Genomic DNA, 12,263 nt, shown 5'->3' with positions numbered 1-12,263 from the left:
TTACATGTAAAATTATATAAGTTGTATGGAATGATAGTAGTAATTGTTTATGTATGATTACTAGTTAATGTTTACATTATATGTTTATTGCCTCACTAATTCATTGACTTAGCGTGTGAGTGTTTCACACGTAGGTTCCAGAAAGCTAAAAGAAAAGTTAAGAGGGCAAGACATGTCAGTATCTCCTTTATGAAGTTTATATTAGAAAAGTATATGGAAATCTACGTATATTGTTATATTAATTGTAGTTGGCATGTACTCAATCAATTGTATTGAATATGCTCTGGTGGGCTTTGTAAGACTAAAGGTTATAGCTAATGAAAATCATTTACTTTCTTGAATTTTGGATTTAGATTTTACTAATTTATGAGGAAAACTATTTTGATAAGTAAATGCGATACCTCGGACCCAGATCTGGGTCGGATACGAGTTAGGGGTGTTACATTTAATGGTATCAGAGCTAAAGTTTAGCCAATTCTAGGCTTAAACCGAAGGTAAAAGAGTTTTAAAAATATGTACATGCCAATATAGAATGAAAAATTTCTGATATGATAGTGTAAGGAGTATGCTGTCTTGCTAATAGAATAAGATTTGTATGATATAGTATAAATTCGGTTGTGAAAATTTTGAAGAAAAGTGAGAGGTAGACCTGATGGTGATAACAATTCACCTGCCCTGGCCAGGCAGGATGAAGAGCGGATACCTCAGGAAATGCCTCGTAAGATCAAAGGCTGATTTTAGAAAGTTGAAATCATATTATAATAGTGATAGGAGATCTTTATTGTTTTGAATCAGAGAAGTGATACGGAGTAGTTTTGTTATTTTGTGGATAATATAGAATATGGTGAATAAGTGTCATCATAAGAGCGTTAAAAGATCAAAGGATGCAGTGAGAATTGGTAAAAGAGTTCAAGAATAAGTGTATCAGTGGCAAGCGTATAAGATATGTATAAAGTTATAGCTTATGAGTTTGAAACGAAGGGATAGTGTTATGTATAAGCAAAAGTGTGGATATGATAAGAGGTTGCATTTCAGATGGTAAGAGTTAGTGTTGGCTAACAAGATTATGTGATATAGCGAAAGAGGCAAGGATTCGTATGTTTAAGGGAAGTTACAGAGTAATACAAAATTTAAGAATGACTATATCGGCGATCAGTTTATAAGATAAAGGAAGTTATAACGTTTAAGTTTGGAACAATGGAGTAGTACTGTGTATGAGTAAGATTATGAGTTCGAAAAGTTGAGTAAGATATCGCTGAGGAATATATGATAAAGATCGGTAATCAGAGATGAGTATAAGTGATAGGAAAAAGAGTATGTGAACATGAAAGGAAATATATGATTTGGGTATAAGGAATAAATAAAGGAATAATGGAATAAAGAAATGAAAGGGATGAGTTAAAGGATCAGATATGATAAAGGTTATATGGAAGTGTAGATGATAATTTTGATATGGAAGTAAGAAAAGTGTTCAAGGTGATGTGAAAAGATTCTTTAAAGTGTATGTTGAATCATATTTAAAAAAAGAGTTTGGTTATGGTAATAAGGTAATTAGAGATAAATGTTACTGTCTACGTGATTAGTGACATTATATGAAATTTCAGAAATAGTCGAAGGAAAATGCATAATAGAAGGAGGGAAAAGACAGAAATGGATTAAAGTTACTAGTTACTGTTTATATGATAAGTGACATTAGATGAATGTATAAAGGAAAAAAGACAATTGAAGAAATAAAGGAAGGAAAGATTAAGTAAAGGAGGTAGCATGAGAACATTAGAAGATATGTTCTTATTGATATGTTCAGTGAAAATTCGAGGACGAATTTTCTTTAAAGGATGAGAGATTTGTAATATCCCAAATCAGGGTCAGTGACTAAATTGCAAATTTTGAAAACTATGTGCTCAATTTCAAAATAAGTTAAAAGTTCATGGATTTAATTGAAGAATTTTGATGTTGGATTTAATAGTAAAGTTGGAAAGTAACAAGGGTATTATGGTCTTTTCTAATAGAAGATTTTTATTCCCTTTTTAAGGGATATAAAAACGTGATGTATCCAGAGTCTTTTTCTTCAGCTTCTTCTTCTCCCCATAAGCCTCTGTTAAAGGTGAGTTTAATTTCAGCTGTTTAATTCTTGGATTTATAAGTTGATTTTGATTCTTTGAGTATTATATAAGCTTAAGGAAAGCTTATATAAGCTTTAAACATCAAGAATAGGGAATTAAAAAGGAAATTATATGAAGGGTGTAGAAATGAACTTTTGTTATAGAAAGGTTTTTGAAGTTCTAAAGATGGATTTGACTTGTCAAGGGTCTAATTAAGAAGTTAGAAGCAATAGAATTGAATTTGGAACATGTTGAAAATTTAGTGTAATTCTTGAATTACATATGGAGAATAGGATTTTGATGTTAAAGAGGTGATTAATGAATAGAGATGAGTTTGAATATGAGTATGTAAGTTAAGAATAAGAAAGGGGATGATATATGAAGTTATTAAGCTAAAAATAGTGGATTTTCGGCATAAAAATGAATTATGGGCTATGTGTGTCGATGCATCAAGGGTATTTCCAGAAATTGTTCAGTGTGTATCGATGCACAGGAAGTGCATCGATGCACCCATTAAAATGGAAACATCGAATGCAGTTAGTGCATCGATACATAAGGAGTGCATCGATGCACCCCCTTAAAATGAAAACATCGAAGGTGATTTGTGTATCGATGCATGGGTAGTGCATCGATGTACATGTTAAAGAATGCATCGATGCACTGTAGAAAGTATCGATGCACTTCAAGGGGAAATTGAAATAAACATTTCTTTTGGTCTAAGAAATGATAGATTTGAGTATATCAATGGGATACTGATATGTATCAATGTTTGATTATGTAGATATCGAACATGAACAAGTTCCTAAACGATTATCGAGTTAAGATTCGATCGAAAGAGATGAAATCTTAAAAGTGGATTGGAACTTAGTGAGACCAAGGTGAGTGAATCTTATTTGTATAAGATTATATGGAAATTGGACTTGTGAAAAGTCTATTTCCTATAATAATAGCTCATTAAGTCTTGATTATAAGTATATTAACAATATGAAGTGTATGTATGTTTGATTATATGAATTGATATGTTTTTGTATGTGCTATGTGGTTTATGTAAAAACACTATTAAGTGTTAATGATAAAATATAAAATAAGTTATGAAATTATAGGAATATAAAAGATAAATCAAGAGATGTATGGAAATGGAAATAGATGTTTATGAAGAGTCATAGAAGAACAAATATAAGTCATATGATAATGAAATATAAGACTATGCGAATACATGGTTATGAGATAAAATATGTAATAATAGGAAATATGATGAAAGTGAGTTCATGAGAAGTGATAGGAACTAGGTAAACATGGGTAACAATAAATGCATAATGGAAACATGAGTTGGACAAGTACATAGTGGTATGATCCATTATGAGAATTTGTATAATAGAGCTTTTTGATTTAATGAGAGTTAAGGGAACTAAATAAGATTGAATTATAGAATGAAATGTGAATAATATATCAATTAGGAAACTTGAATATAAAGGGACGATACGAATATGTAAGATAAGTTATATGCTAAATATCTATGGAGTTATATGAAAAGATTATAATGAATATATGAAATTGAATTAAGTAAATAGATTAAATTAATACATAAATAAAAATAATATTAAATGATATATGTTTAGAAATACAACATAATTTATATAATCTAAGGGAATACAAAGAAATGGAGCATAAGGTAGATGATATGATATAAGTTATTATATACATATATGATATATGTTATCAAGTAATATGAAAGGACTCTGAAAATTGATATAAGCTATGTGAAAGTGTTCTAGGTGTTTCTATGTGTTATATGAAGTATATATGATCATATGTGAACAAGATATGATATGTATGTTTACATGAATACCTGAGAAATGATCTAAGCTATACGATATGATATACGTGATTATATGCACTTTGGATATATGTTATATGACATGGATCTATGTGACTACGTGAGAAAGTATATAAGCTATGTGACATGTAAATGTGAATCATATGAAAATGTTGTACGTGTAAGTGAACTATGTGTATATATGAATATGTGAAATGACATAAATGACAATATCCATGTTAGGTGTCTTAAGAGCTAGAGGTATAGTTGGCATGCCAAGAGTCGAGGGTCTACGCGGTCCTTCGGGACATATATGTATTCCTTGGAACATGTGTGATGTCTTTTGAGACACATATTTGATCCTTTGTATATGTATATGATTCTTAAGGAATTTTCTACGTGGTCCTTAGGGACATTTTATATGGCACTCCGGTGCAATTCTACGCGGTACTTCGGTGTAATTCTACGTGGCACTTTAGTGCATTTATACGAGCTGTGGTGACAGCATTAGTGCACAACATCTATAGACTCACATATCCATAGTTCTCAATAATGTACATGGGCTAAATAAGAGATAATATTAATAAACTTGATATGATGATATGTTTATTCTCTTGTGAAATGATATGTGTGAGATATGATTTTTCAAATGGTAATTATAAGATCATATGATAAAAAGGAATCAATGATAGTGATAAGAATAATGATGATGATATAGTTTCTTGTGTGTATGGGTTTTATAATAGGATATATGTTTTACATAACATGATGATAAAATAACAAGTCTATAAGACATATAATATATATATAAGAAATCATAGGAACATGAGATAAGAGATATGAATAATAATGACATATATGTGTAGGTATGTATTTGTTACATGTAAAAGTATATGAGTTGTATGGAATGATAGTAGTAATTGTTTATGTATGATTACTAGTTAATGTTTACATTATATGTTTATTGCCTCACTAAGTCATTGACTTAGCGTGTGAGTGTTTCACACGTAGGTTCCGGAAAGCTAAAAAAAAGTTAAGAGGGCAAGACAGGTCAGTATCTCCTTTACGAAGTTCAGATCAGAAATGTATATGGAAATCTACGTATATTGTTATATTAATTGTAGTTGGCATGTACTCAATCAATTGTATTGAATATGTTCTGGTGGGCTTTGTAAGACTAAAGGTTATAGCTAATGAAAATCATTTACTTTCTTGAATTTTGGATTTAGATTTTACTAATTTATGAGGAAAAATGTTTTGATAAGTAAATGTGACACCTCAGACCCAGATACAGGTCAGATACGGGTTGGGGGTGTTACAGTTACAAACCATCGATCTTGAGAAGCTGGGATCACTAGATCTCAAGAAGCTTGAAGCCTTGGAGAACATCCAAGAGGATGTGCAGACTGCACTCAACGTATTAGATGCAAAGAGTTCCCAACAAGATGATGCATTAGAAGCCCAAATCCTGGCCTTAACACAAGAGGTCAAAGAACTTAAAAATCAGGGTTTTGGAACCGAGGTTGAAAACCTAAAGAAGAAGATCGAGCAACTTAAGATCGAGGTGGCCTTGTGCAAGGCTATCGTGGCTGGTGGCATCCTAACCAACGCCCTCAAAGGTCAGGCCGAAGTTCCTAAACCAGAAATGTTTAAAGGGACTAGGTTGGCCAAAGACTTTGAAAATTTTATATGGAACATGGATCAATACTTTCGAGCCATGGGAATTGAGAATGATATTGAGAAAGTAAACATTACTTCTGTTTACCTAACTGATTTAATACTCTTATGGTGGCGACGTAAATGCACTGAGATGAAACAAGATGACACTACCATTGGAACCTGGGCAGAATTCCAAGCTGAGTTCAAAGAGCAATTTTACCCTTACCATGCTGAGAATGAGGCACGATCAAAACTAAGGTTTCTTAGGTAAGAAGGATCTCTAAAGGAGCATGTTCAACAATTTGTCGAGTTAATCTTACAAGTCCCAAGTCTAACCGAAGAGGACAGGTTCTTCACCTTCATGGACAGATTAAAGCCATGTGCCAAAAACGAGTTGGAAAGAAGGGGTGCTAAAAACTGTCTAAAGCCTTGACAACCACTGAATCCCTCATCGAACTTCGTGTTAAGAAACCCAAGCCTCCCAAATCAAAAGCCGAGGGTCCTAGTAAAGTAAACCAAGATAAAGGCAAAAAACAAACCCTATCAAGTGATGATGAGGAGCCTACAAAAGGCAGAATATATCGACGCAACAAGTCAAAAGAGAATGGGACATCCAATCAATCTGTTGTTTCAATTGCCATGAGCAATGACACTTTGCAAGAGATTGACCCTACATTGAAACTCGCACCTGTTTCCGAAGAAGAAGAAAATTCAGAGGAAAAAGTATGTAAACTTAGCTCAATTACAAGTGTTAAGCCAAAGGTAAATTACAAGCGACGAAAAGATCACCGAGGGAGGAGACCACAAAGGGTACAAAATTACCCACTCCAAGTCACACAACATTAAAGCCGAAAGTAATGGTTAATGTACGTGAACATCAATCTTGTTGGACAATCTGGAGTTGCCCTCGTGGATACAGGGGCAACTGATTTATTCATATAAAAAAGGGTCACCGACGATCTTAGACTCAAAATTGAACCATCAAAGGGATCAATCAAGATGTCAACACTGACGAAGTCCCAATTGTTGGAATAACGCAGAATGTAGAATTGAAGATTGGAGGATGGAAGGACAACGTAGACTTCATGATAATCTCCATGGATCACTTCGATTTTGTCATCGGGTTGAACTTCCTTATCCAGATCAAAGCCTCTATCATTTCCTATGAAATTGTCATGAGCATCATGGATTCCCGATGGCAAGGCAGTGTCTCATTGATACAAAGTGATCAAGAAGAGACCAAGACCTTAACAGTTATTCAATATGCCGAGAATGCTCTAAAAAAGGTGAACACCACTTTGGGAACTACTTTTAAAGTCACAAAGCAAACCAAAGAAAACCTAGCGACGAAGGCTTCACTAGAACAAGAGGGGAGAATGTCATAAGACGAGAACTTATAGGCGAGGTCGGCCCAAAACAGACTATATGTGGGACCTCAACCAAAACAAAGTAGGCTTCTCCCACTGTGGTGTCGAGACCAACACCCACCATGATGCGACAGACACCGCCCAAGCAGCCCATAAGGGCCACGCCAAGACAAGGCACATATAGCGCCGAACACACATGCTCGCCCAAAACTACCCACAAGCACGACCATCAAACAGCAAGGGTCACCTAGGGTTGTGACCACCACACACCAAGGTGAACCTAGAGCTGAGACCAACGCACGACAAGGTCATCCGAGGGCTCTAGCCAACAAGCAATGGGACATACTCAAGGTCAGAGCCAACGCACACCAAGTGTGAGCCTAAAACTAAGATGAACACACAAAGTGGTCCACTTGGGGGCAAGGGCATCACATATCGGGGGCACATAGGGCCGAGGCCTGTGCACACCAAGGTGCACTGAGGGTCGAGGTCAGCACCGAATTAGGGCCTGTCCACCTAGCAAGGCCGACCATTACTTGGAAAATAAAGTCAAGTAGCATAGTTCTTGTTTGAATAGGACTCAAATAGTAGAGTTTCAACTAAAGTAAAGGGTTTTACTTGTAGCTCAGCCGAGGGCTCTAGCTAACAAGCAACGGGACGCACTCGGGGTAGGGCTAACACACATCGGGTGTGCGCCTAGAACCGAGATGAACGCACAAAGGGGACCATTTGGGGGCGAGGGCAGTACACATCGAGGGCACATAGTGTCGAGGCCTACGCACACCGAGGGTGCACTGAGGATCGACCGAGCGAGGCATCTAAGGCCCGCAACGACCAGCTAGCCGACAATCTAGCCTCGTGACACAAGGCTTTGCCTTGACTAATCTGAACCGACCCTGCGTCACACACCTGACTTTGGTAGGTAAGTCTCACAGCAAAGATTTTCTGTATACACAACGACTCGAACTTGAGATTTTGCTTAAGCAGAATCAAGTTTCTTACCACATGAACCAATCCCGGTTGGTTTTCTAAAAGTTATTTTCAATGAAAGAAAACCGTGTTAGAAGCAAAGGAGTATTTATCAGCGACGACCTCTTCCTTGATCCCTTTTTGTTCAAAGCAACAACCTCCTCCTTTGTCTCTAGTAGTTGCCAACTACTTCAACTATACGAAAAACCACCCATAAAACGTCATATGTATAGGGGTACATTGGTCATTCCGTCGCATCCGTTGGTTTGACATGGGAAACTTTCAGGAGCTTCGCTCGGTGTCTCTATCTATTTTGATTTTGGCAACTTATAACAGAATTTCGGGAAAAGAAAACCGTTGTTAACTATCAAACAATGAACTGAAAAGACGAAATTGTTTTTCTATCGAACAACGACGTGACACTCGAAAAAAGTTTTTCCTTTTTCTTTCTTTTTTCCTGATTCATTTTTTTCTCACCGATTTTCCCATCAATGGCTTTCTGATCAGGTTCAGAATTAAATGAGGTTAGTTTAATATAATACATTCTGAATTGGTGTATGTGTCTTTCTTTGTGAATGATTTTCTGTGTTGTAATTGAACAAGTGATCGAATATGAATATATATTTCATCTTCTTATATTTGAAAATGCATGATTCTGAATGTTGATGTTATTATAATTTTTAATGACGTTGCACTGCAAGCTAGGGAACGGAGAGCAATAAGTTGTAGAATGGGCGAGGGCGAGGAGTTTATTGAGCTTAGATTCCGGTTGTATGACGGGAAAGATATAGCGCACGGTACTTACAAGTCGTCTATGACTGTTTCAACTCTTAAGCAAAAGATTGTTGCAGACTGGCCCCAAGGTTCTATATTCTTTCTCTTTTCTTTCTCCTTAACTGGATTAAAGATCTTAAGTGCTCATCAGTTTGATATGAAAATATGTATGGGGTAAGTCATTTTTGAAGGTTCGTAATGGCTCATGGCTGATCCTGCTCTGATCATTTATTTTCAGGCAATACGGTCACACCAAGATCATTAAACGATTTGAAACTCATACATGCTGGTAAAGTTCTGGAAAACAACCAGACCCTGGCTGATTGCACCATAACAATGGGTGACCTCCCGGATGATGTTATCACCATGCACGTGCTAGTGAAGCCTTCTAGATCTAAACGAAGGACAGTTTCGTGGACTTCTCTTTCTTGAAACCACAACATTTCTTTATTTTCATCACTCTTCTTGTCTTTTCATGAACAGCAGTTAAGAGCATAGAGGACATGCAGAAGCTGAACCGATGCGGGTGCATTATTCTTTGATCCACAAACATGCTCCTTAGGATTCAACTGGTTAGTGTATAGCTATTCACAACTATACCTCTAGTTTTGTATTTGTTCTGATTTTTCTTTTGAAAATGGCCTACATCTGTATTTTGGCTGCCTTTAACCATAGGATTACCAGGCACATTGTTCCAATATTGATATAACCAAACCCTAATTCTAGATTTGCAACTAGAATATTCATTGTTCGCTGTAAAGACAAATTAGATACACCAACCCGACTGGCTTCAAATTTAATACCATCCAAAAGCTAATTAAATTGCGCATGTACTAAAGCTACAAATAGATGCTAAACATTAATACCACCAACGGCTCCCCATCCACCTTCTTCATTCCCATCATCTACCTTGATTTCTTGTGAAGGTTGAGAATGGCGAGAGCTGTCAGCCAAAAGAAAATCAATGATGCAACCAAAGGTAAGATTATAGCAGAAGTCATTTGGTGACAGAATCCACCCAACATATTGCATACCCTCCTCCACTGCACATGCGAGTTTCCATATTGGCCTAACACCCCAACAGCAATTGCTGCACCGTTAGCAGAGAAGAGCAACCCCATTATGGTCATGTCTAGAACCACCAGAACGGTTCCGGTCTTGTCTTTCGATGTCTGAACCGCCACCGATGCTACCAGAGATGCCGCTGCGTATGAAAATGCTATTGCATTTGATACGAGGAAATACCTAACAAAAAGATATATAGGTGAGTATCTACGTAAGCAGGACATACATACATGAATGCATGATACATCACCAATCCAACTGAAACTGAGAAAACTCACACAAAGGCAGACATGTAGTGCCACTTGGCAGTCACGGGGACATGCAAAGTGGGCAAGGTCTTTGTGATACTTACAGGAAAAGTCTTAGTCTCCTCATCCACGCCCGTCAAAATTGCTGCTACCAACGTAAGGATTAACCCCATAAGCCTTAACAATCCATCGAAGTATCTAATTCTCCTTGAAGTCTCTAGCACCTTCAAGTTGCTCCCAAGTCCATCCATGTTAATCCCTTTCTCCCTTGGTTTCAAAACAAAGAAAACTTGAGGAGAAGGGTCATGGGGGTATAGAAAGACTTGTTGAAAAGGGTTTAAAAAAGAGTGAATTATGGAGAGGTTAAAAAAGGTGGGGGATAGTTAATGGAGTGGACGTTGGAATAAAGGAGGAAGTTGGGGGTGCATTGAAGGCAACTGACTGGAAGCATTAAAGGAATATGTGTAAGTAAAACCAACAGAAAAAGTAAAGCTGGTGCCCAAAGTTGGATATTATTACTTTAATTGTGCCATGACATAGGTGGTCGGCATCTAGGCTATCGATCCAGCAGCCAGCATATATATTCATCGTAAATATAACGATCATATCGTAATCTTTCTTAAGATAATCTTGACACCATAATTTAAAATCAAAATTACTTTTAAAAAATAAATCACATTTAATATCTATAACCAGAACAGTAATTCAATAATATGCTGACCTAACATGAATTGTGCGTGTCGCGGCCGTCTTTCGGTTGGGTTCCGAAATTAGACTTCGACTTAAATTGATTGTCTTAGAGTCGCCACCGACCATTTTAAAAACATTTAGGTAGGTCAGACACTATTTTACCTGATCTGCGTTTTACCAGAAATGTCGGGTTCGGGAGTCGATTACGGTCAATGAAGGATTAGAACCCTTGAGCCGCCCTTTCGGTACCAATTAATTTATCATTTGTTTTTAATTGCAAAAATTATAATTTAAATTTAAAATTTAAAATTTAATTTAAATTGCTTACCTTTGATCGATTAAAAACAATTCTCTGAAAAGTAAAAAATGTTAGATAAGAAATAAGAAATATTAAACAAATCACAAGAAAATAATAAAATAATAAATAATAAAATAAACCGAAAAAAAACCTGCGAAAGGAAAAAAATGTTAGTGGAAATAGAATAATAATTAAATCAAAATATTAAATCAAATCATAAATAAAAATGAATTAGAGATCAGATTGACAATAATCAAAGTTAAACATCAAAATTAAATTATAAATAAATGAACTATGTTATGTGGTACATCAAAAATAGGGATCAGAAGAAGAATTTAACTAAAATATTTGAAGGACTATGGGGGGAAACTTACCCAGAAGAATCAATAAAATCAAACTGTGATCATATTTGAGCGTGTTTTCATAAAGCAAATTGGCCTTCTTTACACAGCCGGCCACCAAGGTTGCAGATCCGTAAAACTCTGGGGCCTCGAATCCCGTCATGGGGTTGCCGAAATGATGGAACAAGTAGAAGCATCAATCGCTGACCGAGCTAAAACAGCAGGCCAGTTCCTCATCGTACGCGGTCACGGATTGATCGCAGATGAAATCTTATCACCTTCAAGGCTTCACGGACTTCATCGGAAGAAGCTACAATAGCATGCATCTGCATTATTTGTAGCACTTCACTTGGGTCATCAACTTCTAGTTTCCTTTCCAATTGAAATTCTGGATTAGCACTGCCTCTTCCTTCAGATAATTCTGGCTTGACACTGGGGGTCACAGCGTCGATGGTGGACTCCGGCTTGACACTACTTGTTGCAACATCATCGGAACCTGAGTTCACGCTAGACATTCCTGATTTGTCTTGCGTGGATTCCGGTTTCACACAAGTTTCTTTACGTGTCTTGAGACATGGAAGAGAACAATAAGGAAGAAGACAAGAAGGGCACTTGTACTTGGACTGAGCTTGATTGAAAACCTCACACTGCCGTGAAGGACCCCCAATTAATTTATCAATGAAGAACCCCCCCCACGATTACACACCATCGGGACAACAATAAATATTTCCTGGAGCGAAAGATTCTTGAAAACCAGCCCTAAAGCATATGGAATCAATTCGTCCAACATCTGAAATCGCCACTCTCTTCAATCGAATCCATGCTTCCCTTCCAGCTAAAGCATAGCTAAACCTGAAACTGCAAACACAGAAGATGAGTATGTTTGTTTTTGAGTTCCTGGAGAGGATGGATGGGTGCGCATGTTAGAGAGAGA

At 36.5% G+C, this 12,263-nt stretch overlaps 3 protein-coding genes across 3 annotated transcripts; 1 reads left to right on the top strand and 2 right to left on the bottom strand.

Moving 5' to 3' along the window:
• Nucleotides 1-8,624: 8,624 nt before the first annotated feature.
• Nucleotides 8,625-9,119, top strand: LOC120135368 (membrane-anchored ubiquitin-fold protein 3-like). The gene is made up of 2 exons (XM_039151647.1): nucleotides 8,625-8,776; nucleotides 8,926-9,119. Exons 1-2 carry the CDS (start codon nucleotides 8,644-8,646, stop codon nucleotides 9,117-9,119), a joined length of 327 nt encoding a protein of 108 aa, XP_039007578.1. The 5' UTR covers nucleotides 8,625-8,643.
• A 327-nt stretch (nucleotides 9,120-9,446) lies between these two features.
• Nucleotides 9,447-10,444, bottom strand: LOC120135291 (CASP-like protein 1E1). The gene is made up of 2 exons (XM_039151575.1): nucleotides 10,105-10,444; nucleotides 9,447-9,932 (listed from the first exon to the last, which is right to left on the bottom strand). The coding sequence occupies exons 1-2, from the start codon at nucleotides 10,249-10,251 to the stop codon at nucleotides 9,786-9,788; spliced, it is 294 nt and encodes a 97-aa protein (XP_039007506.1). The 5' UTR covers nucleotides 10,252-10,444; the 3' UTR covers nucleotides 9,447-9,785.
• Nucleotides 10,445-11,423: 979 nt separating this feature from the next.
• On the bottom strand, nucleotides 11,424-12,018 carry LOC120135367 (the record flags this gene model as incomplete). Its single annotated transcript, XM_039151646.1, has 1 exon — nucleotides 11,424-12,018. A coding segment is annotated over one exon (456 nt), but the record flags the coding sequence as incomplete, so codon positions are not given.
• Nucleotides 12,019-12,263: the final 245 nt, after the last annotated feature.

The sequence above is a fragment of the Hibiscus syriacus genome, unplaced genomic scaffold (assembly GCF_006381635.1).
Source record: "Hibiscus syriacus cultivar Baekdansim isolate YM2019G1 unplaced genomic scaffold, ASM638163v2 tig00110607_pilon, whole genome shotgun sequence".
NCBI lineage: Eukaryota > Viridiplantae > Streptophyta > Magnoliopsida > Malvales > Malvaceae > Hibiscus > Hibiscus syriacus.
The sequence above is the reverse complement of the archived record's forward strand: the minus strand, read 5'-3'. Positions and strand labels throughout refer to the sequence as shown.